Raw genomic sequence first — 27,654 nt, 5'->3', positions numbered from 1 at the left:
AGGGTGGGGGGAGGGGCGAGGGTGGGGGAGGGGCAGGTGTTGGCCACGCCCCCTCCTGAAATGGGGGCGGGGTCCCCAAAATCGTCACTTCCGGTGCTTCCGGGCGGGCTCGTCCACTGTGGGGGGGGGGGAGAGGGGAGAAAGATGAAGTCATCGAATGTGGTGATGTCATAGGGGTGACGTCATGGTGGTGATGTCATTGGAGGGAGGGGTTTGAGTGGCCACGCCCCCCCTCCCTCCCCTCCCCCCACGGGTGTTAGAGGAGGGGGAAGGGGGACAGTGACGTCACAGGGAGGGGACGATGACGTCATAGGGTGATGACAAGGAGATGCTAGAGGTGACAATGACAAGGAGGGGACAATAAGGTGACAATGATGTCCCAGGGAGGGGACAATGACGTCATGTGACGTGACAATGACGTCATAGGGAGGTGAGCTTACAATGAAGGGGGGGCAATGATGTTACAGGGAGGTGACAGTGACGTCATAGGGTGGTGACAGTGACGTCACAGTGCGCGGGTAATGACGTCGCAGTGATGGTGGCAATGATGTCATCGGGGTGACAATGAGGTCACAGGTAGGGGACAGGGAGGTGACAAGGAGGTGACAATGACAGGTGAGAATGACGTCATGCGGGTGACAATGACGTCACAGGGAGGTGACAGTGAGGGGACCATGACAGGGCGGTGACAATGAGGTCACAGAGGTGACGCTGAGGCGACAATGACAATGACAAAGGTGACATGGAGATGACATGGAGGTGACAATGAGGTGACATGGAGGTGACAATGGTGACACACCGGTGACACTGAGGTGACAATGGTGACAATGAGGTGACAATGGTGACACACAGGTGACAACGGTGACAATGCGGTGGCACACAGGTAACACAGGTGACAATGACAATGGGGTGACAATGGTGACAATGAGGTGACACACAGGTGACAATGGTGACACCGAGGTGACAATGGTGACACAGGTGACACACAGGTGACACACAGGTGACACACAGGTGACAATGGTGACCATGACAATGAGGTGACAGGTGACAATGGTGACACAGAGGTGACAATGGTGACACAGGTGACACACAGGTGACACACAGGTGACACACAGGTGACACACAGGTGACAATGGTGACACAGAGGTGACAATGGTGACACAGGTGACACACAGGTGACACACAGGTGACACACAGGTGACAATGGTGACACCGAGGTGTCCCCGTACCTGTGGGCGGTGCCGGGCCCCGGCCGGGTCACGCTGGGGACGAGAAGATGGAGATGAGAGGGGGAGGGGACACACGGGGGACAGCGGGGGGACAGGGAGTGACCATGGAGTGACCAGGGAGTGACCATGGAGTGACCACAAATCATGGAGTGACCATGGAGTGACCAGGGAGTGACCAGGGAGTGACCACAAATCATGGAGTGACCATGGAGTGACCAGGGAGTGACCAGGGAGTGACCACAAATCATGGAGTGACCATGGAGTGACCAGGGAGTGACCATGGAGTGACCAGGGAGTGACCATGGAGATGGTCAAGGGAACCATGGAGTGACCATGGAGTGACCATGGAGTGACCATGGAGATGGTCAAGGGGACCAGGGAGTGACCATGGAGTGACCATGGAGTGACCATGGAGTGACCATGGAGATGGTCAAGGGAACCATGGAGGTGACCATGGACCATGGAGTGACCATGGAGATGGTCAACGGGACAAGGAGTGACCATGAAGTGACCATGGAGGTGACCAGGAGATGGTCAAGGGGACATGGGAATGGTCAAAGGGATGGGGAGGTGACCATGGAGGTGACCACAGAGCACGGAGGTGACCAGGAGATGACCATGAGATGGTCAAGGGGACAAGGAGGTGACCATGGGGGTGACCATGAAGGTCACCAGGAGATGTTGGAGATGGCCAAGGTCACCAGGACACCATGGAGGTGACCATAGAGGTGACCATGGACCATGGAGGTGACCATGAAGGCGACCATGGAGGTGACCATGGAGGTTACCATGAGGGTGACCAGTAGATGTTGGAGATGACCAAGCTCACCAGGACACCATGGAGGTGACCATAGAGGTGACCATGAACCATGGAGGTGACCATGAAGGTGACCATGGAGGTGACCATGAGGGTGACCAGTAGATGTTGGAGATGACCAAGCTCACCAGGACACCATGGAGGTGACCATAGAGGTGACCATGAACCATGGAGGTGACCATGAAGGTGACCATGGAGGTGACCATGAGGGTGACCAGTAGATGTTGGAGATGACCAAGGTCACCAGGACACCATGGAGGTGACCATAGAGGTGACCATGATCCATGGAGGTGACCATGAAGGTGACCATGGAGGTGACCATGGAGGTTACCATGAGGTTGACCAGTAGATGTTGGAGATGACCAAGGTCACCAGGACACCACGGAGGTGACCATAGAGGTGACCATGAACCATGGAGGTGACCATGAAGGTGACCATGGAGGTGACCAGGAGATGTTGGAGATGACCAAGGCCACCTGGCCACCGCAGAGGTGACCCCGGCGGGTCGGGAGGGGACACGGCGGTGGGACGGGGCCATCTCCTCACCCTCCAGGTAGTTCCTGGCGATGAACTTGAGCGCCTCGTCCAGCAGGATGACCGGGAAGGAGATCTTGATGACCATCAGCCAGTGGGTCAGCGTCAGCGGCGTCAGCTTGAAGATCATCTGGGGACACCGGGGACACGGCTCGGACCTCCTCACGGGCCACCAGAGTGACCACAGTGGTCAGCAGAGCCCGCCCGTGGTCAGCAGAGTCCACCCATGGTCAGCAGAACCCACCCGTGGTCACTCAAGGCAGTGGTCACTCAAGCCAAGGTCAATACTTGGGGTGGACACGATGGCCGTGGCCACCAAAGTGACCCCAGGGCCACCAAAGTGACCTCAGTGACCACCAGAGCCCACCCGTGGTCACTGAACCCAGTGGTCACTCAAGACAAGGTCAATGGTTGCCATGTTGGTGATCATCAACCCGATGACCACCAGCTTGATGACCACTGATGACCACCAACCCAATGACCACCAGCTTGATGACCACCAACCCAATGACCACTAATGTGATGGCCACCGACTCAGTGTCCCCAAGGCCACCAGCTTGATGACCGCCACCCCAATGACCATCACCCAATGACCATCACCCTCAATGACAACCAATGACCACCCCCCCGAGGTCCCCAAGGCCACCACCCTCGTGGCCACCAACCCAACGTCCACCATCTTGATGTCCCCAAGGCCACCACCCAACGACCATCAACCCAATGACCATTAAGTTGATGGCCACCACCCAATGAGCACCATCAAATGACCACCACCTTGATGTTCCTCAAGGCCCCCAACTCAACGACCACCACCTTGATGACCACCAACCCAACGCCCCCAAGGCCATCGCCCAATGACCACCACCCCGATGACCACCAGCCAATGTCCCCATGGCCACCACCCAATGACCACCAGCTCCATGAACACCATCTTGATGTCCCCAAGGCCACCAACCCAATGACCACCACCCAATGACCATCAACCCCATGGCCACCAACTCCATGGCTGCCACCCCAATGTCCCCAAGGCCACCAGCCCGATGACCATCACCTCAATGACCATGATCTACATGTCCCCAAGGCCACCGAACCCATGACCACCAACTCAATGACCACCACCCCAATGACCACCACCCTGATGACCACCACCTGGATGTCCCCAATGACCACCACCCTGATGACCACCACCCAATGACCACCACCTGGATGTCCCCAATGACCACCACCCAATGACCACCACCCAATGACCACCACCTGGATGTCCCCAATGACCACCACCCAATGACCACCACCCTGATGACCACCACCTGGATGTCCCCAATGACCACCACCCAATGACCACCACCCAATGACCACCACCTGGATGTCCCCAATGACCACCACCCAATGACCACCACCCTGATGACCACCACCTGGATGTCCCCAATGACCACCACCCAATGACCACCACCCTGATGACCACCACCTGGATGTCCCCAATGACCACCACCCAATGACCACCACCCTGATGACCACCACCTGGATGTCCCCAATGACCACCACCCAATGACCACCACCCTGATGACCACCACCTGGATGTCCCCAATGACCACCACCCAATGACCACCACCCAATGACCACCACCTGGATGTCCCCAATGACCACCACCCTGATGACCACCACCTGGATGTCCCCAATGACCACCACCCAATGACCACCACCCAATGACCACCACCTGGATGTCCCCAATGACCACCACCCAATGACCACCACCCTGATGACCACCACCTGGATGTCCCCAATGACCACCACCCAATGACCACCACCTGGATGTCCCCAATGACCACCACCCAATGACCACCACCCTGATGACCACCACCTGGATGTCCCCAATGACCACCACCCAATGACCACCACCCAATGACCACCACCTGGATGTCCCCAATGACCACCACCCAATGACCACCACCCAATGACCACCACCTGGATGTCCCCAATGACCACCACCCAATGACCACCACCCAATGACCACCACCTGGATGTCCCCAATGACCACCACCCAATGACCACCACCCAATGACCACCACCTGGATGTCCCCAAGGCCACCCCCCCCCCCCGCCGGTGTCCCCGCGGTGTCCCCTTACGGGCAGGGGGTCGATGTAGAGGATGACGAAGTGCAGGGACATGGAGAGGCAGATGGAGCCCACCAGCCAGATGTTCACCCACGGCGGCATCCGCGCCAGAGACTGGTTCTCCGACAGGCTGGGGACATGGAGATGACATCGGGGTGACCACGGGGACATTGGGGACATCGGGGACGTTGGGGACACTGGGGACATCAGGGATATCGGGGACGCTGGGGACATTGGGATGGACAGGAACCATCAGCCAGATGTTCACCCATGGTGGCACCTGGGCTGGGGTTCATGGACAGGCTGGGGACATCGGGGACATCGGGGACACCGTGGGGACATCGCCACAATGACCATGACCACGATGACCATGATGACCAAGGCGACCAAGGTGTCCCTCACCTGTTGAGGGCGTTGCACATCTCCATGGTGGCCACCACGACCATGGTGACCATGACAATGACCACAACCATAACCATGACCATGGTGACCATGTCCTCACCTGTTGAGGGCGTTGCACATCTCGATGGTGACCACCATGACCATGACAATGACAATGACCATGATGATCATGATGACCATGATGACCATGATGACCATGGTGACCATGTCCTCACCTGTTGAGGGCGTTGCACATCTCCATGGTGACCACCATGACCATGACCATGACAATGACCATGATACCCATGATGACCATGATGACCATGATGACCACGATGACCATGACCATGGTGACCATGTCCTCACCTGTTGAGGGCGTTGCACATCTCCATGGTGACCACCATGACCATGACCATGACAATGACAATGACCATGATACCCATGATGACCATGATGACCATGATGACCATGATGACCATGACCATGGTGACCATGGTGTCCTCACCTGTTGAGGGCGTTGCACATCTCCATGGTGACCACCATGACCATGACAATGACAATGATGACAATGACAGAGGTGACCATGATGACCATGATGACCATGGTGACCACGATGACCATGGTGACCATGGTGACCATGTCCTAACCTGTTGAGGGCGTTGCACATCTCCATGGTGACCACCATGACCATGACAATGACAATGATGACAATGACAGAGGTGACCATGATGACCATGATGACCATGGTGACCACGATGACCATGACCATGGTGACCATGGTGTCCTCACCTGTTGAGGGCGTTGCACATCTCGATGGTGACCAGCACCGACAGCGCCATCGTCATCGGCACCGGCGACTCGAAGATGTCGCAGTCCAGGCCCTCGAAGTCCACGTTGTGCTCGGAGCACTGCATGAAGTGCGTCTGGAGAGGACACCGGGACACTCGGGGTCACCTCGGGGCCACCTCGGGGCCACCTCGGGGCCACCAGGCTGGGGACACCTCGGGGACACCTCAGGGACATCTCGGGGACGTCCAGGAAGGGACATTTGGGAGATGGGGGAACCTTCGTGGTGGTGGTGGGACCTCCATGATGGACCTAGGGAGGGTCACCTTGGGGTGGGGACACCTTGGGGACACCTCGGGGTCACCTCGGGGCCACCAGAGCTTGGGGACACCTCGAGGACACCTTGGGGACACCTCGGGGACGTCCAGGAAGGGACATTTGGGAGCTGGGGGACACCATCGTGGAGGTCCCACCACCACCACGAAGGTTCCTCATGGTGGTGGGACCTCCATGATGGACCTGGGGAGGGTCACAGGGTGGGGACACCTCGAGGACATCTTGGGAACATCTTGAGGACACCTTGGGGACATCTTGGGGACACCTTGAGGACACCTTGGGGACATCCCAGGGTCACCGGAGCTTGCGGACATCTTGGAGACATCTCAGGGACATCTCGGGGACATCTTGGGGACATTTTGGGGTCACCAGAGATCGTGGACACCTCAGGGACATCTCAAGGACACCTTGGGGACACCTCGGGGACACCTTGGGGACACCTGGGGCTCACCAGCTGGTGGTAGCTGACGTTGGGTCCGTCCTCGGCGAAGAGGAACCACCAGGCGGCCGCGCCCACGGTGGCGGCGCCGACGTAACCTGGGGGGACAGCAAAGGGGGGGTTGGGGACACCTTGGGGACAACCTGGGGACAAGCTGGGGGGTCTCCAAGGGGACAACTTGGGGGTCTCCAGGTGGTTTTTTGGGGTCTACTGGTGGGTTGTTGGGGTTTCCAGGTGTTTTTTTGGGGTTTCCAGGTGGTTCCATGAGGTTCTCAGGGTGTTCCTCATGAGGTTCCTCAAGGAACCTTCTCCATGTGGGTCTCAAGGTGGCTTTTATGGAGTTTCCAGGTGGTGTTTTGGGTTCTCCAAGTGATTCTTTGGCATCTCAAGGTGGTTTTTTGCAGTCTCCAGGTGGTTCCATGAGGTTCTCAAGGTGTTCCTCATGAGGTTCCTCAAGGAACCTTCTCCATGTGGATCTCAAAGTGCCTTTTATGGAGTTTCCAGGTGTTTTTTTGGAATCTCGGGGTGGTATTTTCGGGTTTCCAGGCGGTTCTTTGGATTCTCCAGAGGGGTTTTTTTGGAGTTTCCAGGTGGTTCCCCAAGGAACCTCCTCCGTGGAAGTCTCAAGGTGGCTTTTATGGAGTTCCCAGGTGGTGTTTTGGTGTCTCCAGGTCATTTTCTGAAGTTCCCTCAACCAACCCTCGCCGAGCCCACCTGCCCCCAGGTGCCCCCCAGGTGTGACCCCCCCCAGGTGTGACCCCCCAGGTGTGACCCCCCAGGTGCCCCCCAGGTGTGACCCACCTCCGATGGCCAGGTAGCGGAAGAAGAGCCATCCGGAGATGAGCGGCTCCTTGGGGCTCCTCGGGGGCTTGTCCATGATGTCCATGGGCCAAACCTGACCCACCTGAGCCCACCTGAGCCCAGGTGACCCAACTGACCACAAACTGACCCAGGTGACCCAACTGACCATGAACTGACCACTACCTGACCAAGGTGACCCAACTGACCACGAGCCAATCCCAAATGACCAAGGTGACTCAGGTGACCCAACTGACCATGAACTGACCACTACCTGACCAAGGTGACCCAACTGACCATGAACTGACCATTACCTGACAAGGTGACCCAACTGACCACGAGCCAATCCCAAATGACCAAGGTGACTCAGGTGACCCAACTGACCATGAACTGACCATTACCTGACCAAGGTGACCCAACTGACCATGAAGTGACCCAGATGACCAAGATGACCATGAAGTGACCCCTACCTGACCAAGGTGACCCAACTGACCATGAACTGACCCAGATGACCTAAGTGACCACGAACTGACCATTACCTGACCAAGGTGACCCAACTGACCACGAGCCAACCCCAGGTGACCAGGGTGACTCAGGTGACCCAACTGACCATGAACTGACCACTACCTGGTCTAGATGACCCAGCTGACCACGAGCCAACCCCAGATGACCAACACGACCCGGACGACCAATATGACCATGAACTGACCCCTACCTGACCAAGGTGACCCAACTGACCATGAAGTGACCCAGATGACCAAGGTGACCACGAACTGACCCCTACCTGACCAAGGTGACCCAACTGACCATGAACTGACCATTACCTGACCTAGATGACCCAACTGACCATGAAGTGACCCAGATGACCAAGGTGACCACGAACTGACCCCTACCTGACCAAGGTGACCCAACTGACCATGAACTGACCATTACCTGACCTAGATGACCCAACTGACCACGAAGTGACCCCTACCTGACCAAGGTGACCCAACTGACCATGAACTGACCCCTACCTGACCAAGGTGACCACGAACTGACCTCTACCTGACCTAGATGACCCAACTGACCATGACCAACCCCAGATGACCAAGATGACTTAGATGGCCAAGATGCCCAGCAGGTGCCCAGGTGTGACCCACCTCTGATGGCCAGGTAGCGGAAGAAGAGCCATCCGGAGATGAGCGGCTCCTTGGGGCTGCGCGGGGGCTTGTCCATGATGTCCATGGGCCAAACCTGACCCACCTGAGCCCACCTGAGCCCAGGTGACCCAACTGACCACAAACTGACCCAAATGACCCAACTGACCATGAACTGACCACTACCTGACCAAGGTGACCCAACTGACCACGAGCCAACCCCAGGTGACCAAGGTGACTCAGGTGACCCAACTGACCATGAACTGACCACTACCTGACCAAGGTGACCCAACTGACCACGAGCCAATCCCAAATGACCAAGGTGACTCAGGTGACCCAACTGACCATGAACTGACCACTACCTGACCAAGGTGACCCAACTGACCACGAGCCAATCCCAAATGACCAAGGTGACTCAGGTGACCCAACTGACCATGAACTGACCACTACCTGACAAGGTGACCCAACTGACCATGAAGTGACCCAGATGACCAAGGTGACCACGAACTGACCCCTACCTGACCAAGGTGACCCAACTGACCATGAACTGACCCCTACCTGACCAAGGTGACCACGAACTGACCTCTACCTGACCTAGATGACCCAACTGACCATGACCAACCCCAGATGACCAAGATGACTTAGATGGCCAAGATGCCCAGCAGGTGCCCAGGTGTGACCCACCTCCGATGGCCAGGTAGCGGAAGAAGAGCCATCCGGAGATGAGCGGCTCCTTGGGGCTGCGCGGGGGCTTGTCCATGATGTCCAGGTCCGGGGGGTTGAAGCCCAGCGCGGTGGCCGGGAGCCCGTCGGTGACCAGATTGACCCAGAGCAGCTGCACCGGGATCAGCGCCTCGGGCAGGCCCAGCGCCGCCGTCAGGAAGATACTGGGAGGGGTTAACGGGACTGGTTTGTACTGGGTTATACTGGGAGGGGTTAACGGGACTGGTTTGTACTGGGTTATACTGGGAGGGGTCAATGGGACTGGTTTGTACTGGGTTATACTGGGAGGGGTTAACGGGACTGGTTTGTACTGGGTTATACTGGGAGGGGTTAACGGGACTGGTTTGTACTGGGTTATACTGGGAGGGGTTAACGGGACTGGTTTGTACTGGGTTATACTGGGAGGGGTTAATGGGACTGGTTTGTACTGGGTTATACTGGGAGGGGTTAACGGGACTGGTTTGTACTGGGTTATACTGGGAGGGGTTAATGGGACTGGTTTGTACTGGGTTATACTGGGAGGGGTCAATGGGACTGGTTTGTACTGGGTTATACTGGGAGGGGTTAACGGGACTGGCAGGGGTTAATGGGACTGGTTTGTACTGGGTTATACTGGGAGGGGTTAATGGGACTGGTTTGTACTGGGTTATACTGGGAGGGGTTAACGGGACTGGTTTGTACTGGGTTATACTGGGAGGGGTTAACGGGACTGGCAGGGGTTAATGGGACTGGTTTGTACTGGGTTATACTGGGAGGGGTTAACGGGACTGGTTTGTACTGGGTTATACTGGGAGGGGTTAACGGGACTGGTTTGTACTGGGTTATACTGGGATGGACTGGGATGGACTGGGAGGGGTTAACGGGACTGGTTTGTACTGGGTTATACTGGGAGGGGTTAACGGGACTGGTTTGTACTGGGTTATACTGGGAGGGTCAATGGGACTGGTTTGTACTGGGTTATACTGGGAGGGGTTAATGGGACTGGCAGGGGTTAATGGGACTGGTTTGTACTGGGTTATACTGGGATGGACTGGGATGGACTGGGAGGGGTTAACGGGACTGGTTTGTACTGGGTTATACTGGGATGGACTGGGATGGACTGGGAGGGGTTAACGGGACTGGTTTGTACTGGGTTATACTGGGAGGGGTTAACGGGACTGGTTTGTACTGGGTTATACTGGGATGGACTGGGATGGACTGGGAGGGGTTAATGGGACTGGTTTGTACTGGGTTATACTGGGAGGGGTTAATGGGACTGGTTTGTACTGGGTTATACTGGGAGGGGTTAACGGGACTGGTTTGTACTGGGTTATACTGGGAGGGGTTAACGGGACTGGTTTGTACTGGGTTATACTGGGATGGACTGGGATGGACTGGGAGGGGTTAACGGGACTGGTTTGTACTGGGTTATACTGGGAGGGGTTAACGGGACTGGTTTGTACTGGGTTATACTGGGAGGGGTTAATGGGACTGGTTTGTACTGGGTTATACTGGGATGGGACTGGGAGGGTTAATGGGACTGGAATGGACTGGGATATACTGGGAGGGACTGGGAGGGGACTGGGAAGGGATTGGAACAAACTGGGAGGGACTGGGAGGGGTTAAAATGGGATTGGGATGGACTGAGTTATACTGGGAGGGACTGGGATGGACTGGGACCATACTGGGATGGACTGGGATGAACTGGGATGAACTGGGATGAACTGGGATGAACCGGGAATGGGATTGGAACAAACTGGGAGGGACTGGGAGGGGTTAATGGGGGACTGGGATGGACTGGGAGGGGATTGGGATGGAACTGGGATGGACTGGGAATGGACCAGGACAAACTGGGATGGACTGGGAGGGACCAGGACGGACCAGGATGGACCAGCACAAACTGGGACAAACTGGGAGGGACTGGGACGGAACTGGGACAAACTGGGATGGACCAGGACGGACCAGGAGAAACTGGGATTAACTGGGAGGGACTGGGATTAACTGGGATGGACCTGGGACAAACTGGGATGGACCAGGATGGACCAGGATGGAGCAGAACAAACTGGGATGGACTGGGATTAACTGGGACAAACTGGGATGGAACTGGGATGGACCAGGACAAACTGGGAGGGGATTGGGACAAAACTGGTCCAAACCGGCCCAAACCGGTCCAAACTGGGCCAAACCGGGCTCAAACCCCCTCAGAGCCTCCAACATCTCCAAGCTCTGCTCCAAACTGGCCGGGACCTCTCCAAACTGGGTCCGAACTGGTCCAAACTGGTCCGAACTGGTCGGAACTGGTCGGCACTGGGCGCTCACCAGACGACCTCGCCCACGTTGGAGGAGATGAGGTAGCGGATGAACTGCTTCATGTTGTTGTAGATGGCCCTGCCCTCCTCCACCGCCGCCACGATGGTGGAGAAGTTGTCGTCGGCCAGGACCATCTCCGAGGCCGTCTTGGCCACAGCCGTGCCCGAGCCCATGGCGATGCCGATCTCGGCCTTCTTCAGCGCCGGCGCGTCGTTCACGCCGTCGCCGGTCTGGGGGGAGGGACGGGAGGGGGTGGGTGAGAGGTGGGGTGGGGTCGGGTGGGTGCTGGGACTCCAAAACCACGTCAGAAGTTGGTGGGAATCCATAGCTACGTCAAAAAATGATGGTGGGACTCCATAACTACGTCAAAAGTTGGTGTTGGAACCTCAAAGCTATGTCAAAAGTTAGTGGTGGGACTCCATAACTACGTCAAAAGTTGGTGGGACTCCATAACTACGTCAAAAAATTATGGGAATCCATAACTACATGAAAAATTGGTGGTGGGACTCCATAACTACGTCAAAAGTTCATGGTGGGACTCCATAACTATGTCAAAAGTTGGTGTTAGAACCTCAAAACTATGTCAAGGGTTGGTGGGGCTCCATAACTACGTCAAAAGTTGGTGGGAATCCATAACTACGTCAAAAAATGATGGTGGGACTCCATAACTACGTCAAAAGTTAGGGTTAGAACCTCAAAACTACATCTAAAGTTGGTGGAACTCCATAACTACATCAAAAGTTGGTGTTAGAACCTCAAAACTACGTCAAAAGTTGGTGGGAATCCATAACTACGTCAAAAGTTCATGGTTGCAGCCTAAATTACGTGAAATTGGTGATGGGACTCCATAACTACATCAAAAGTTGGTGTTAGAACCTCAAAACTACATCAAAAGTTGGTGGGACTCCATAACTACGTCAAAAGTTGGTGCTGGAACCTGCTTCAATCAACTACGGTTGACCACCAAACACTCATAAACCCATGGTGGGCCTCCATAACCACCTCAAAACCCACTCAAACCTCCACAAACCCCCCTCAAACCATCTCAAACCCGTGGTGGGCCTCCATAGCCACGTCCATCAAGAACTTCTGGTCTCAAACCCCTGATAGACCTCCATAACCACCTCAAAACCCACTCAAACCCACTCGAACCCCCATGAAACCCCCTCAGATCCATGGTGGGCCTCCATAGCCACGTCCAGCAGCGCTTTCTCCCCCTCACCATGGCGGTGATCTCGTCGAAGGACTGCAGGAACTCGACGATCTTGGACTTGTGGGTGGGCTCGACGCTGGCGAAGCAGCAGGTGCGCCGGCACGCCCCTCCAAACCCCCACAAACCCATGGTGGACCTCCATAGCCACATCCACCAAGTACCTATCCACCCTAAACCTGCTCAGATCCGTGGTAGACCTCCATAACGATCTCAAAATTCCCTCAAACTTCCACAAACCCCCCTCAAACCATCTCAAACCCCTGGTAGACCTCCATAACCACGTCCATCAGGAAGGTTTCGACCCCAAACCTACTCAGATCCATGGTAGACCTCCATAACGACCTCCAAACGCACTCAAACCCACTCTAATCCCTATAAAACCCCCTCAGATCCCATGGTGGACCTCCATAACCACGTCCATCACGAACTTTAGATCTCAAACCCCTGGCAGACCTCCATAACCACCTCAAAACCCACTCAAACCTCCACAAACCCCCCTCAAACCATCTCAAACCCCTGGTAGACCTCCATAACCACGTCCATCAAGAACTTCTGGTCTCAAACCCCTGATAGACCTCCATAACCACCTCAAAACCCACTCAAACCATCTCAAACCCCTGGTGGACCTCCATAACCACCTCAAAACCCACTCAAACCTCCACAAACCGCCCTCAAACCATCTCAAACCCGTGGTGGACCTCCATAGCCACGTCCATCAAGAACTTCTGGTCTCAAACCCCTGATAGACCTCCATAACCACCTCAAAACCCACTCAAACCATCTCAAACCCCTGGTGGACCTCCATAACCACCTCAAAACCCACTCAAACCTCCACAAACCGCCCTCAAACCATCTCAAACCCGTGGTGGACCTCCATAGCCACGTCCATCAAGAACTTCTGGTCTCAAACCCCTGATAGACCTCCATAACCACCTCAAAACCCACTCAAACCATCTCAAACCCCTGGCGGACCTCCATAACCACCTCAAAACCCACTCAAACCCACTCGAACCCCCATGAAACCCCCTCAGATCCATGGTGGGCCTCCATAGCCACGTCCAGCAGCGCTTTCTCCCCCTCACCATGGCGGTGATCTCGTCGAAGGACTGCAGGAACTCGACGATCTTGGACTTGTGGGTGGGCTCGACGCGGGCGAAGCAGCAGGCGCGCCGGCACGCCTCGCGCTGCTCGGACAGCGGCAGGTCGTCGAACTCGCGGCCGGTGTAGGCGCGGCCCGAGACCTCCTCGTCCTCGGAGAAGATGCCGATGCGGCGGCAGATGGCGATGGCCGTGCCCTTGTTGTCGCCGGTGATCATGATGACGCGGATGCCGGCGTCGCGGCACAGCCGGATGGAGCCCATCACCTCCTTGCGCGGCGGGTCCAGCATGCCCACGCAGCCCACGAAGGTCAGGTCCGTCTGGTGGGGCGGGGCGGAGGTGGTGGGACGGTCAGGAGACGGCGGCGGGCGGAGAAGGAACGGCCGGAAGCGGGGTTTGGAGGTGGTGGTGGACCAGGGATCTCCAAAAACGGGGTTTGGAGGTGGTGGTGGACCAGGGATCTCCAAAAACGGGGTTTGGAGGTGGTGGTGGACCAGGGATCTCCAAAAACGGGGTTTGGAGGTGGTGGTGGACCAGGGATCTCCAAAAACGGGGTTTGGAGGTGGTGGTGGACCAGGGATCTCCAAACACGGGGTTTGGAGGTGGTGGTGGACCAGGGATCTCCAAAAACGGGGTTTGGAGGTGGTGGTGGACCAGGGACCTCCAAAAACGGGGTTTGGTGGTGGTGGTGGACCAGGGATCTCCAAAAACGGGGTTTGGAGGTGGTGGTGGACCAGGGATCTCCAAAAATGGGGTTTGGAGGTGGTGGTGGACCAGGGATCTCCAAAAATGGGGTTTGGTGGTGGTGGTGGACCAGGGATCTCCAAAAACGGGGTTTGGAGGTGGTGGTGGACCAGGGATCTCCAAAAACGGGGTTTGGAGGTGGTGGTGGACCAGGGATCTCCAAAAACGGGGTTTGGAGGTGGTGGTGGACCAGGGATCTCCAAACACGGGGTTTGGAGGTGGTGGTGGACCAGGGATCTCCAAAAACGGGGTTTGGAGGTGGTGGTGGACCAGGGATCTCCAAAAACGGGGTTTGGAGGTGGTGGTGGACCAGGGATCTCCAAAAACGGGGTTTGGAGGTGGTGGTGGACCAGGGATCTCCAAAAATGGGGTTTGGAGGTGGTGGTGGACCAGGGATCTCCAAACACGGGGTTTGGAGGTGGTGGTGGACCAGGGATCTCCAAAAATGGGGTTTGGAGGTGGTGGTGGAGAAGGAACCACCAGAAACGGGGTTTGGAGGTGGACCAGGGATCTCCAAAAACGGGGTTTGGAGGTCATGAGACCACCAAAAATGGGGTTTGGAGGTGGTGGAGGAGAAGGAACCACCAGAATGGAGTTTTGGAGGCCACCAAGGAACAGGAACCCAAAAAAATGGAGTTTGGAGGTGGTGGGACCACTAAAAATGGGGTTTGGAGAGCCAGGGACCTCCAAAAATGGAATTTTGATGATCGTGGTGGACCGGGCATCTCCAAAAATGGGGTTTTGGAGATCATGGTGGACCAGGGACCATCAAAAATGGGGGTTTGGAGAAGGCCCCACCCCCCAAACCCAGGTCCCACCACCCATAACCTGGTCTCACCACCCATAACGATGTCCCACCACCCCAAACCCCAACTTTGGCATCTCCTGCAGGTTCCTGAGAAGGTTCCTGAGGTTCCTACAGAACCAAGAACCCTCCAAAACGAAGTCCCACCACCCAAAATGAGGTTCTACCACCCATAACGATGTCCCACCACCCATAACGAGGTCCCACCACCCATAATGAAGTCCCACCACCCATTACGATGTCCCACCACCCATAACGAGATCCTACCATTCCATAACGAGGTCCCACCACCCAAACCCTGCTCAAGACTCAGTCCCACCATCCCGAACCTTCTCAAACCATCTCCAACCTCGGTCCCACCACCCATAACTGATGTCCCACCACCTGTTATGAGATCCCACCACCCATAACGATGTCCCACCACCCAAACCAAGGTCCCACCACCCATAACGATGTTTCACCACCCATTTTGAGATCCCACCACCCATAGTGAGATCCTATCATCCCATAACGATGTCCCATCACCCATTACAAGGTTCCCACCACCCATAACGAGGTCCCACCACCCATTACGATGTCCCACCACCCATAACGAGGTCCCACCACCCAAACCAAGGTCCTACCACCCAAACCAAGGTCCCACCACCCATAACGATGTCCCACCACCCATAACGATGTCCCACCACCCATTCCGAGGTCCCACCACCCATAACGATGTCCCACCACCCAAACCAAGCTCCCACCACCCAAACCAAGGTCCCACCACCCAAACCAAGGTCCCACCACCCAAACCAAGGTCCCACCACCCATAACGAGGTCCCACCACCCATAACTGATGTCCCACCACCCATAACGAGGTCCCACCACCCAAACCAAGGTCCCACCACCCAAACCAAGGTCCCACCACCCAAACCAAGGTCCCACCACCCATTCCGAGGTCCCACCACCCATTCCGAGGTCCCACCACCCATAACGAGGTCCCACCACCCAAACCAAGGTCCCACCACCCATTCCGAGGTCCCACCACCCCTCGGACCCCCCGGCGGCACCGACCTCGTACTCGGCGAACTTGGAGGAGTCCTCGAGGGCCATCTCCTCCTTCTTGGGCGGGGTGTCGCGCGTGGCCAGGGCCAGGCAGCGCAGGGTGTCCCTGCCCGTGCCCCACTCCCTGATCACCGCCTGGATCTTCTCCTTCACCGCCGGCGTCAGCGGCACCCGCGCGGTGCCCACGCGCACGTAGTTACAGCGGTCGATGACGCCCTCGGGGGCACCCTGCCGCGGGACATCGAGGTTCGGAGATGGTTGGAGAAGGTTCGGAGAAGGTTGGAGAAGGTTTGGGGTGGTGGGACTGAGGTTTGGAGAAGGTTTGAGGAGGTTTAAAGAAGGTTGGAGAAGGTTTGGGGTGGTGGGACCGAGGTTTGAGAAGGTTTGAGGAGGTTTAAAGAAGGTTTGAGAAGGTTTGAGGAGGTTTAAAGAAGGTTTGAGAAGGTTTGGGGTGGTGGGACCGAGGTTTGGAGAAGGTTTCAGGTGGTGGGAACCAGGTTTGAGAAGGTTGGAGAAGGTTTGGGGTGGTGGGACCGAGGTTTGAGAAGGTTTGAGGAGGTTTAAAGAAGGTTGGAGAAGGTTTGGGGTGGTGGGACCGAGGTTTGCAGAAGGTTTCAGGTGGTGGGAACCAGGTTTGAGAAGGTTTGAGAAGGTTTGGGGTGGTGGGACCGAGGTTTGGAGAAGGTTTGAGGAGGTTTAAAGAAGGTTGGAGAAGGTTTGGGGTGGTGGGACCGAGGTTTGCAGAAGGTTTGAGGAGGTTTAAAGAAGGTTGGAGAAGGTTTGGGGGTGGTGGGACCGAGGTTTGCAGAAGGTTTCAGGTGGTGGGAACCAGGTTTGAGAAGGTTTGAGAAGGTTTGGGGTGGTGGGACCGAGGTTTGGAGAAGGTTTGAGGAGGTTTAAAGAAGGTTGGAGAAGGTTTGGGGTGGTGGGACCGAGGTTTGCAGAAGGTTTGAGGAGGTTTAAAGAAGGTTGGAGAAGGTTTGGGGTGGTGGGACCGAGGTTTGCAGAAGGTTTCAGGTGGTGGGAACCAGGTTTGAGAAGGTTTGAGAAGGTTTGGGGTGGTGGGACCGAGGTTTGAGAAGGTTTGAGGAGGTTTAAAGAAGGTTGGAGAAGGTTTGGGGTGGTGGGACCGAGGTTTGGAGAAGGTTTCAGGTGGTGGGAACCAGGTTTGAGAAGGTTTGAGAAGGTTTGGGGTGGTGGGACCGAGGTTTTGAGAAGGTTTGAGGAGGTTTAAAGAAGGTTTGAGAAGGTTTGGGGTGGTGGGACCGAGGTTTGCAGAAGGTTTCAGGAGGTTTAAAGAAGGTTTGAGAAGGTTTGGGGTGGTGGGACCGAGGTTTGGAGAAGGTTTCAGGTGGTGGGAACCAGGTTTGAGAAGGTTTGAGAAGGTTTGGGGTGGTGGGACCGAGGTTTGAGAAGGTTCAGGGTGGTGGGTCATGGTCCTGGGGTGGTGGGATGGAGTTACAGCGCTCGATGACGCCCTCGGGGGCACCCTGCGGGTGGGACATCCAGGGTGGAGATGGTTGGAGAAGGTTTGGGGCGGTGGGACCAAAATTTGAGAAGGTTTGAGAAGGTTGGAGAAGGTTCTGAGAAGGTCTGAGAAGGTTTGGAGAAGGTTTGGTGTGGTGAGGTGGAGTTACAGTGGTCAATGACGCCCTCGGGGGCACCCTGGGGTGGTGGGACCAAGGGGGGAGAAGGTTGGAGAAGGTTTGGAGAAGGTTTGGACAAGGTTTGGAGAAGGTTTGGAGAAGGTTTGGGGTGGTCATGAGGTGGTGGGACCGAGGTTTGAGAAGGTTTGAGGAGGTTTTGAGAAGGTTTGAGAAGGTTTGGGGTGGTGGGACCAAGGTTTGGAGAAGGTTTGGCGTGGTGGGACCGAGGCTGGAGAAGGTTGGAGAAGGTCCCGGCCCGGTGGGACCAGGTCTGGAGAAGGTCCCGGCCCGGTGGACCCACCTTGACGAACATCTTGTTGCCCACGGCGGCGCGCGAGGCCTTGGCCGGGGAGCAGAAGACCGACATGGACTTCCTGTCCCTGGAGAACTCCAGCGTGAACTCCTTCTTCATCAGCTGCTTGATCACCTGGGCACGGGGGACCATGGTGGTGGGACCGGGGGGAGAAGGTTTGGAGAAGGTCTGGAGAAGGTTTGGAGAAGGTCTGGAGAAGGTCTGGGGTGCTGGGACATGGTCATGGGGTGGTGGGACCCAGGGTGGAGAAGGTTTGGAGAAGGTTTGAAGAAGGTTGGAGAAGGTTCTGGTTGGTGGGACCAAGTTTTGGAGAAGGTTTGGAGAAGGTCTGGGGTGGTGGGACCCAGGTTGGAGAAGGTTTGGGGTGGTGGGACCGGGGTGGAGAAGGTTTGGAGAAGGTCTGGGGTGGTGGAACCAAGGTTTTGGGTGGTGGGACCAAGGTTTGGAGAAGGTCTGGGGTGGTGGGACATGGTCATGGCATGGTGGGACCCAGGGTGGAGAAGGTTTGGGGAAGGTTTGGAGAAGGTTGGGAAGGTTCTGGTTGGTGGGACCAGGGTGGAGAAGGTTTGGAGAAGGTTTGGAGAAGGTCTGGGGTGGTGGGACATGGTCATGGCGTGGTGGGACCAGGGTGGAGAAGGTTTGGGGAAGGTTTGGAGAAGGTTGGGAAGGTTCTGGTTGGTGGGACCAGGGTGGAGAAGGTTTGGAGAAGGTTTGGAGAAGGTTGGAGAGGGTTCTGGTTGGTGGGACCAAGTTTTGGAGAAGGTTTGGAGAAGGTCTGGGGTGGTGGGACCAAGGTTTGAGGTGGTGGGATCCTGGTTGGAGAAGGTTGGAGAAGGTTTGGGGTGGTGGGACCGATGTTGGAGAAGGTTTAGGGTGGTGGGACGTGGTCATGGGGTGGTGGGACCAAGGTTGGAGAAGGTTTGGGCAGGTTTGGGGTGGTGGGATGGAGGTTGGAGAAGGTTCCTCAGGAGGAACCGAGGTTTGGGCAGGTTTGGAGAAGGTTTGGGCAGGTTTGGGGAGGTGGGATGGAGGTTGGAGAAGGTTCCTCAGGAGGAACCAAGGTTTGGGCAGGTTTGGAGAAGGTTTGGGCAGGTTTGGAGTGGTGGGATGGAGGTTGGAGAAGGTTCCTCAGGTGGAACCAAGGTTTGGGCAGGTTTGGAGAAGGTTTGGGCAGGTTTGGGGTGGTGGGATGGAGGTTGGAGAAGGTTCCTCAGGGGGAACCGAGGTTTGGGCAGGTTTGGAGAAGGTTTGGGCAGGTCTGGGGAGGTGGGATGGAGGTTGGAGAAGGTTCCTCAGGAGGAACCGAGGTTTGGGCAGGTTTGGGGTGGTGGGATGGAGGTTGGAGAAGGTTCCTCAGGAGGAACCGAGGTTTGGGCAGGTTTGGAGAAGGTTTGGGCAGGTTTGGAGTGGTGGGATGGAGGTTGGAGAAGGTTCCTCAGGAGGAACCGAGGTTTGGGCAGGTTCCCCGGGTTCCCCGGGTGGTGGGCCAGGTGGGCCAGGTTCTCCGGGAGGTTGCCCAGGTGTCCCCGGTCACTCACGGCGTTGCAGGCGTTGGCCCTCTCCACCTTGCTGAGGTTCCTCACGTCCGTGTTGAACACGTTCATCTTCTCCACCAGGCACGTCAGCGCCGTCTCGGTGGCCTCGCCCACCTTCTCATAGACACCCTTGGCCTGAGGGGACAATGGGGACACCAGGAGAGGACAATGAGGTCCTGGTGGCCTCACCCACCTTCTCATGGACCCCTTCGGCCTGAGGGGACGCCAGGAGATGGCCCAGGTGGGACAGGTGGCACAGGTGGGATGGGGTCACCAGGAGGTCACCCAGGTGGGACGGGTGGGGACATCTGGGGGCGCTGAGGACACCAGGGTGGCCCAGGTGGGACGGGTGGGTTGGAGACACCAGCAGATCACCAGATGGGGACACCAGGACGTGACCCAGGTGGGACGGGTGGGTTGGGACAGGTGGACAGGAGATGACCCAGATGACCAAGGTGGGACAGGAGATGGCCCAGGTGGGACGGGTGGGATGGGAGCGGTGGGATGGGCCAGGTGTCCAGCAGAGGACACTGTTGGTGGGACAGGTGCCAGCAGAGGACACTGTTGGTGGGACAGGTGGGACAGGTGCCAGCAGAGGACACTGTTGGTGGGATGGGTGGGATGGGTGTCCAGCAGAGGACACTGTTGGTGGGACAGGTGCCAGCAGAGGACACTGTTGGTGGGACGGGTGGGATGGGTGGGGTGGCCGGTGCCAGCAGAGGACACTGTTGGTGGCCGGTGCCAGCAGAGGACACTGTTGGTGGCCCAGGTGCCAGCAGAGGACACTGTTGGTGGCCGGTGCCAGCAGAGGACACTGTTGGTGGCCCAGGTGCCAGCAGAGGACACTGTTGGTGGGATGGGTGCCAGCAGAGGACACTGTTGGTGGGACAGGTGCCAGCAGAGGACACTGTTGGTGGCCGGTGGCAGCAGAGGACACTGTTGGTGGGATGGGTGGCCAGCAGAGGACACTGTTGGTGGGATGGGTGGGATGGGTGGGGTGGCCGGTGGCAGCAGAGGACACTGTTGGTGGCCGGTGGCAGCAGAGGACACTGTTGGTGGGATGGGTGGCCAGCAGAGGACACTGTTGGTGGGATGGGTGGCCAGCAGAGGACACTGTTGGTGGGACAGGTGCCAGCAGAGGACACTGTTGGTGGGACAGGTGCCAGCAGAGGACACTGTTGGTGGGATGGGTGGGATGGGTGGGGTGGCCGGTGGCAGCAGAGGACACTGTTGGTGGCCGGTGGCAGCAGAGGACACTGTTGGTGGGATGGGTGGCCAGCAGAGGACACTGTTGGTGGGATGGGTGGCCAGCAGAGGACACTGTTGGTGGGACAGGTGCCAGCAGAGGACACTGTTGGTGGGACAGGTGCCAGCAGAGGACACTGTTGGTGGGATGGGTGGGATGGGTGGGGTGGCCGGTGCCAGCAGAGGACACTGTTGGTGGCCGGTGCCAGCAGAGGACACTGTTGGTGGGATGGGTGGGATGGGTGGGGTGGCCGGTGGCAGCAGAGGACACTGTTGGTGGCCGGTGGCAGCAGAGGACACTGTTGGTGGGATGGGTGGCCAGCAGAGGACACTGTTGGTGGGATGGGTGGGATGGGTGGGGTGGCCGGTGGCAGCAGAGGACACTGTTGGTGGCCGGTGGCAGCAGAGGACACTGTTGGTGGGACAGGTGGGATGGGTGTCCAGCAGAGGACACTGTTGGTGGCCCAGGTGCCAGCAGAGGACACTGTTGGTGGCCGGTGGCAGCAGAGGACACTGTTGGTGGGATGGGTGGGATGGGTGGGGTGGCCCAGGTGACAGCAGAGGACACTGTTGGTGGCCCAGGTGGGATGGGTGGCCAGCAGAGGACACTGTTGGTGGCCCAGGTGCCAGCAGAGGACACTGTTGGTGGCCGGTGGCAGCAGAGGACACGGCCGCGCTCACCTCGTTGTAGTCCAGCGAGGAGTCGTTGCAGAGCGCGCAGATGGTGGCCAGCTCCACCAGGCCATCGAACTGACCCGCCTTGACCGGGCGGTCCTGCTTCAGCCTGGGGACACCAGGATGGACATCAGGGATGGTCACCAGGGTCACCATGGACACCATGGAGAACATGGATGGACATCAGGGTCACCATGGACACCATGGAGAACATGGATGGACATCAGGGTCACCATGGACACCGTGGAGAACATGGATGGACATCAGGGTCACCATGGACACCATGGAGAACATGGATGGACATCAGGGTCACCATGGACACCGTGGAGAACATGGATGGACATCAGGGTCACCATGGACACCATGGAGAACATGGATGGACATCAGGGTCACCATGGACACCATGGAGAACATGGATGGACATCATGGTCACCATGGACACCATGGAGAACATGGATGGACATCAGGGTCACCATGGACACCATGGAGAACATGGATGGACATCATGGACATCATGGACACCATGGATGGACACCATGGATGGACATCAGGGTCACCATGGATGGAGACCAGGGACACCATGGATGGACATCATGGACACCATGGACACCATGGATGGACACCATGGACACCGTGGACACCATGGATGGACACCGTGGACATCAGGGATGGACATCAGGGTCACCATGGACACCATGGAGAACATGGATGGACATCAGGGTCACCATGGACACCATGGAGAACATGGATGGACATCAGGGTCACCATGGACACCATGGATGGACATCAGGGTCACCATGGATGGAGACCATGGACACCATGGACACCATGGACATCATGGACACCATGGATGGACACCATGGACACCATGGATGGACACCATGGATGGACACTATGGATGGAGACCAGGGACACCATGGACACCATGGACATCATGGACACCATGGATGGACACCATGGACATCATGGACACCATGGATGGACACCATGGATGGAGACCAGGGACACCATGGACACCATGGACGGACACCATGGACATCATGGACACCATGGATGGACACCATGGACATCATGGACACCATGGACACCATGGACACCATGGACACCATGGATGGACACCATGGACACCATGGACACCATGGATGGACACCATGGATGGACACCATGGACACCATGGACACCATGGATGGACACCATGGACATCATGGACACCATGGATGGACACCATGGACATCATGGACACCATGGACACCATGGACACCATGGACACCATGGATGGACACCATGGATGGACACCATGGACACCATGGACACCATGGACACCATGGATGGACACCATGGATGGACACCATGGACACCATGGATGGACACCATGGATGGACACCATGGACACCAGGGGTCATGGAGGCCATGGGGACCTCGGGGACATCGGGGACATCGGGGCCAAGGACAATGTTGAGGAACAGGAGGACATTGAGGGACAGGAGAACGTTGAGGGACAGGAGAACGTTGAGGGACATCAAGGTCATGGAGAACATCGGGGTCATGGAGAACATCAGGGTCAAGATGGACATGGGGACACCGGGAGACATTGGTGACCCCAAGGTGACATCTGGGGACCTTCAGGTGACATTGGAGGACCTCTGAGAAGGTTTGCATGAAATCTGAGAAGGTTTTGAGGACATCTGAGGAGCTTTTGAGGACATCTGAGGAGCTTTTGAGGACATCTAAGAAGGTTCTGGAGCTCTGCAGCTCCTGGGGTGGCTTTGGTGACCCCGAGGTGACATTTGAGAACCTCAAGGAGACATTTGGGGACCTTGAGTGGAATTTGAAGACCTTTGAGAAGGTTTTGAGGACATCTGAGGAGGTTCTGGAGCTCTGGAGCTCCTGGGGTGGCTTTGAGGACCTCCAGGTGACACCTGGGGACACCTGAGGACACCTGGGGACATTCTGGGACTCACACTTCTCCCTCGGGCGCGTAGGTGGAGCCGGTGATGGAGAACTCGCTCAGGGAGCAGACGTCGCCCTCCACCTTGTCCATGATGAACATCTGGGGACAGACGGGGACACCGGAGGTTCCTCGGGGGTTCCTCCGGGACCTTTGGGGGTCTCCTCGAGGAGTTTTGGGTTCCTCAGGAGAAATTTTGGGGTCTCCATGGAAATTTTGAGGTTCTCCAGAAGAAATTTTGAGGTTCTCCTAGAGAAGTTTTGGGTTCTCCTGGAGGAATTTTGGGTTCTCCTGAGATTCCTGAGAGGAATTTTGGGTTCTCCTGGAGAAGTTTTTGGGTTCCTGAGTGGAATTTTGGGTTCTTCTGGAGAAGTTTTGACGTTCCTGGAGGAATTTTGGGTTCTCCATGGAAATTTTGAGGTTCTCCAGAAGAAGTTTTGAGGTTCCTGGAGAAATTTTGGGTTCTCCATGGAATTTTTCGAGGTTCTCCATGAAAGTTTTAGGATCTCATGGAAATTTTGAGGTCTCCATGGAAATTTTGAGGTTCTCCAGAAGAACTTTGAGGTTCCTGGAGGAATTTTGGGTTCTCCTAGAGAACTTTGAGGTTCTGCAGAAGAACTTTTGGGGTTCCTGAAGAACTTTTGAGGTTTCCATGGAATTTTTGAGGTTCTCCAGAAGAACTTTTGGGGTTTCCATGGTATTTTTAAGGTTCTCCAGAAGAATTTTGGGGTTCTTGGAGAAATTTTGGGTTCCCCAGAAGAACTTTTGAGGTTTCTATGGAATTTTTGAGGTTCCTGGAGGAATTTTGGGTTCATCAGGAGAAATTTTGGGTTCTCCATGGAAAACTTGAGGTTCTCCAGAAGAACTTTGAGGTTCTCCAGAAGAACTTTTGGGGTTCCTGGAGAACTTTTGATGTTTCCATGGAGTTTTTGAGGTCCTCCAGAAGAACTTCTGGGTTCTCCACGGAGTTTCCGGAGCTCCTGGGGCTCCCCGGGTCCCACCTTGCAGACGGACATCTGGTTGGTGGTCAGGGTGCCGGTCTTGTCGGAGCAGATGACCGAGGTGCAGCCCAGGGTCTCCACCGAGGGCAGGCTGCGGACGATCGCGTTCTTCTTGGCCATGCGGCGCGTGCCCAGCGCCAGGCAGGTGGTGATGACGGCGGGGAGACCTGGGGGGACACCCGGGGTCACCGGGGCCACCAAGGCCACCAGGGCCGGGGGGGGCTGCAGAGCCCGGTGGGCATCTGGAGACCTCAGGAATGACCATGGAGGGTCCATAAGTGACCACAAATGGTCTCCAGAACTCCATAAATGACCATGAAGGGTCCATCAATGACCATGGATGGTCCATGAATGACCACGGATGGTCTCCAGAACTCCATAAATGACCATGGATGGTCCATGAATGACCACGGATGGTCTCCAGAACTCCATAAATGACCATGGATGGTCCATCAATGACCATGGATGGTCTCCAGAACTTCAAAAATGACCATGAATGGTCCATCAATGACCACGAACCTCCTCAAGAACTCCATAAATGACCATGAAGGGTCCATAAGTGACCATGGATGGTCCATGAATGACCACGGATGGTCTCCAGAACTCCATAAATGACCATGGATGGTCCATCAATGACCACGAACCTTCTCTAGAACTCCATAAATGACCATGAATGGTCCATAAGTGACCATGGAGGGTCCATCAATGACCACGAACCTTCTCTAGAACTCCATAAATGACCATGAATGGTCCATCAATGACCACGGATGGTCCATCAATGACCACGAACCTTCTCTAGAACTCCATAAATGACCATGAATGGTCCATAAGTGACCACGGATGGTCCATCAATGACCACGAACCTTCTCTAGAACTCCATAAATGACCATGAATGGTCCATCAATGACCACGGATGGTCCATCAATGACCACGAACCTTCTCAAGAACTCCATAAATGACCATGAAGGGTCCATCAATGACCACGGATGGTCCATCAATGACCACGAACCTTCTCAAGAACTCCATAAATGACCATGAAGGGTCCATAAGTGACCATGGAGGGTCCATCAATGACCACGGGTGGTCTTCAGAACTCCATAAATGACCATGAAGGGTCCATAAGTGACCATGGAGGGTCCATCAATGACCACGAACCTTCTCTAGAACTCCACGAATGACCACGGATGGTCTCCAGAACTCCAGAAATGACCATGAATGGTCCATAAGTGACCACGGATGGTCCATCAATGACCACGAACCTTCTCTAGAACTCCATAAATGACCATGAAGGGTCCAAAGACCCCATAAATGACCATGACCTTCTCCAAAACCCCACAAATCTTCATAAACGTTCTCCAGAACCCCATAAACCACCACGAATGTTCTCCAAGACCCCATAGATGACCTCAAACCTCCTCCAGAACCCCATAAATCACCATGAACGACCTCCAAGACCCCACAAACCACCTCAAATGTCCTCCAAGACCCCATAAACCACCTCAAACCTTCTCCAGAACCCCATAAATCACCACGAATGTTCTCGAGAACCCCGTAAGTGACCTCAAACCTCCTCCAAGACCCGATAAATCACCATGAGTGCTCTCCAAGACCCCATAAATAACCACGAACCTTCTCCAGAACCCCATAAACCACCATGAACCTTCTCCAGAACCCCATAAACCACCATGAACCTTCTCCAGAACCCCATAAACCACCATGAATGTTCTCCAGAACCCCACAGATGACCTCAAACCTCCTCCAAGACCCCATAAATCACCACGAACCTTCTCCAAAACCCCATGAACCACCACGAATGTTCTCCAGAACCCCACAAACCACCCCAAACCTCCTCCGGAACCCCACAAATGACCACGAATGTTCTCCAGAACCCCACAAACCACCCCAAACCTCCTCCGGAACCCCACAAATGACCACGAATGTTCTCCAGAACCCCACAAACCACCTCAAACCTCCTCCAGAACCCCACAAATGACCACGAATGTTCTCCAGAACCCCACAAACCACCCCAAACCTCCTCCGGAACCCCACAAATGACCACGAATGTTCTCCAAGACCCCACAAACGACCCCAAACCTCCTCCGGAGCCCCACAAATGACCACGAATGTTCTCCAGAACCCCACAAATGACCCCAAACCTCCTCCGGAGCCCCACAAATGACCACGAATGTTCTCCAAGACCCCACAAACCACCCCAAACCTCCTCCAGAACCCCATAAATCACCACGAATGTTCTCCAGAACCCCGTAAGTGACCTCAAACCTCCTCCAAGACCCCATAAATCACCATGAGTGCTCTCCAAGACCCCACAAACGACCCCAAACCTCCTCCGGAGCCCCACAAATGACCACGAATGTTCTCCAAGACCCCATAAATCACCACGAACCTTCTCCAAAACCCCATGAACCACCACGAATGTTCTCCAAGACCCCACAAACGACCCCAAACCTCCTCCGGAGCCCCCCGAAAGCGCCCAGAAGGCCCCGCAGACCTTCGGGGATGGCGGCCACGGCCAGGGCGACGGCGATCTTGAAGTAGTAGATGGCGCCGCGGATCCAGGAGCCGCCGTGCACGGGGTCGTTGAAGTGGCCGATGTTGATGGCCCAGACGGCGACGCAGATGAGCGAGATGACCTTGGAGAGCTGCTCGCCGAACTCGTCCAGCTTCTGCTGCAGCGGCGTCTTGTCCTGCTCCGTGGCCGCCATCTCGTCGCGGATCTTGCCGATCTCCGTGTTGACGCCCGTGGCCACCACGATGCCCACGGCCTTGCCCGCCCCGATGTTCGTGCC

General features: G+C 56.2%; 1 protein-coding gene across 1 annotated transcript; it reads right to left on the bottom strand.

The window, feature by feature from the left end:
* Positions 1-285: 285 nt before the first annotated feature.
* On the bottom strand, positions 286-27,651 carry LOC128950493 (sarcoplasmic/endoplasmic reticulum calcium ATPase 1; the record flags this gene model as incomplete). Its single annotated transcript, XM_054295365.1, has 15 exons — positions 286-331; positions 2,523-2,710; positions 4,705-4,822; positions 5,863-5,996; positions 6,647-6,732; positions 9,253-9,455; positions 11,590-11,810; positions 13,876-14,211; positions 16,494-16,712; positions 18,432-18,557; positions 19,982-20,113; positions 21,905-22,007; positions 23,860-23,948; positions 24,848-25,014; positions 27,357-27,651. Coding segments are annotated over 15 exons (2,463 nt in total), but the record flags the coding sequence as incomplete, so codon positions are not given.
* Positions 27,652-27,654: the final 3 nt, after the last annotated feature.

The sequence above is a fragment of the Melozone crissalis genome, unplaced genomic scaffold (genome assembly GCF_028551555.1).
Source record: "Melozone crissalis strain CALT ecotype California unplaced genomic scaffold, PUWL_Pcris_2 ptg000660l_1, whole genome shotgun sequence".
Classification (NCBI taxonomy): Eukaryota; Metazoa; Chordata; class Aves; order Passeriformes; family Passerellidae; genus Melozone; species Melozone crissalis.
The sequence above is the reverse complement of the archived record's forward strand: the minus strand, read 5'-3'. Positions and strand labels throughout refer to the sequence as shown.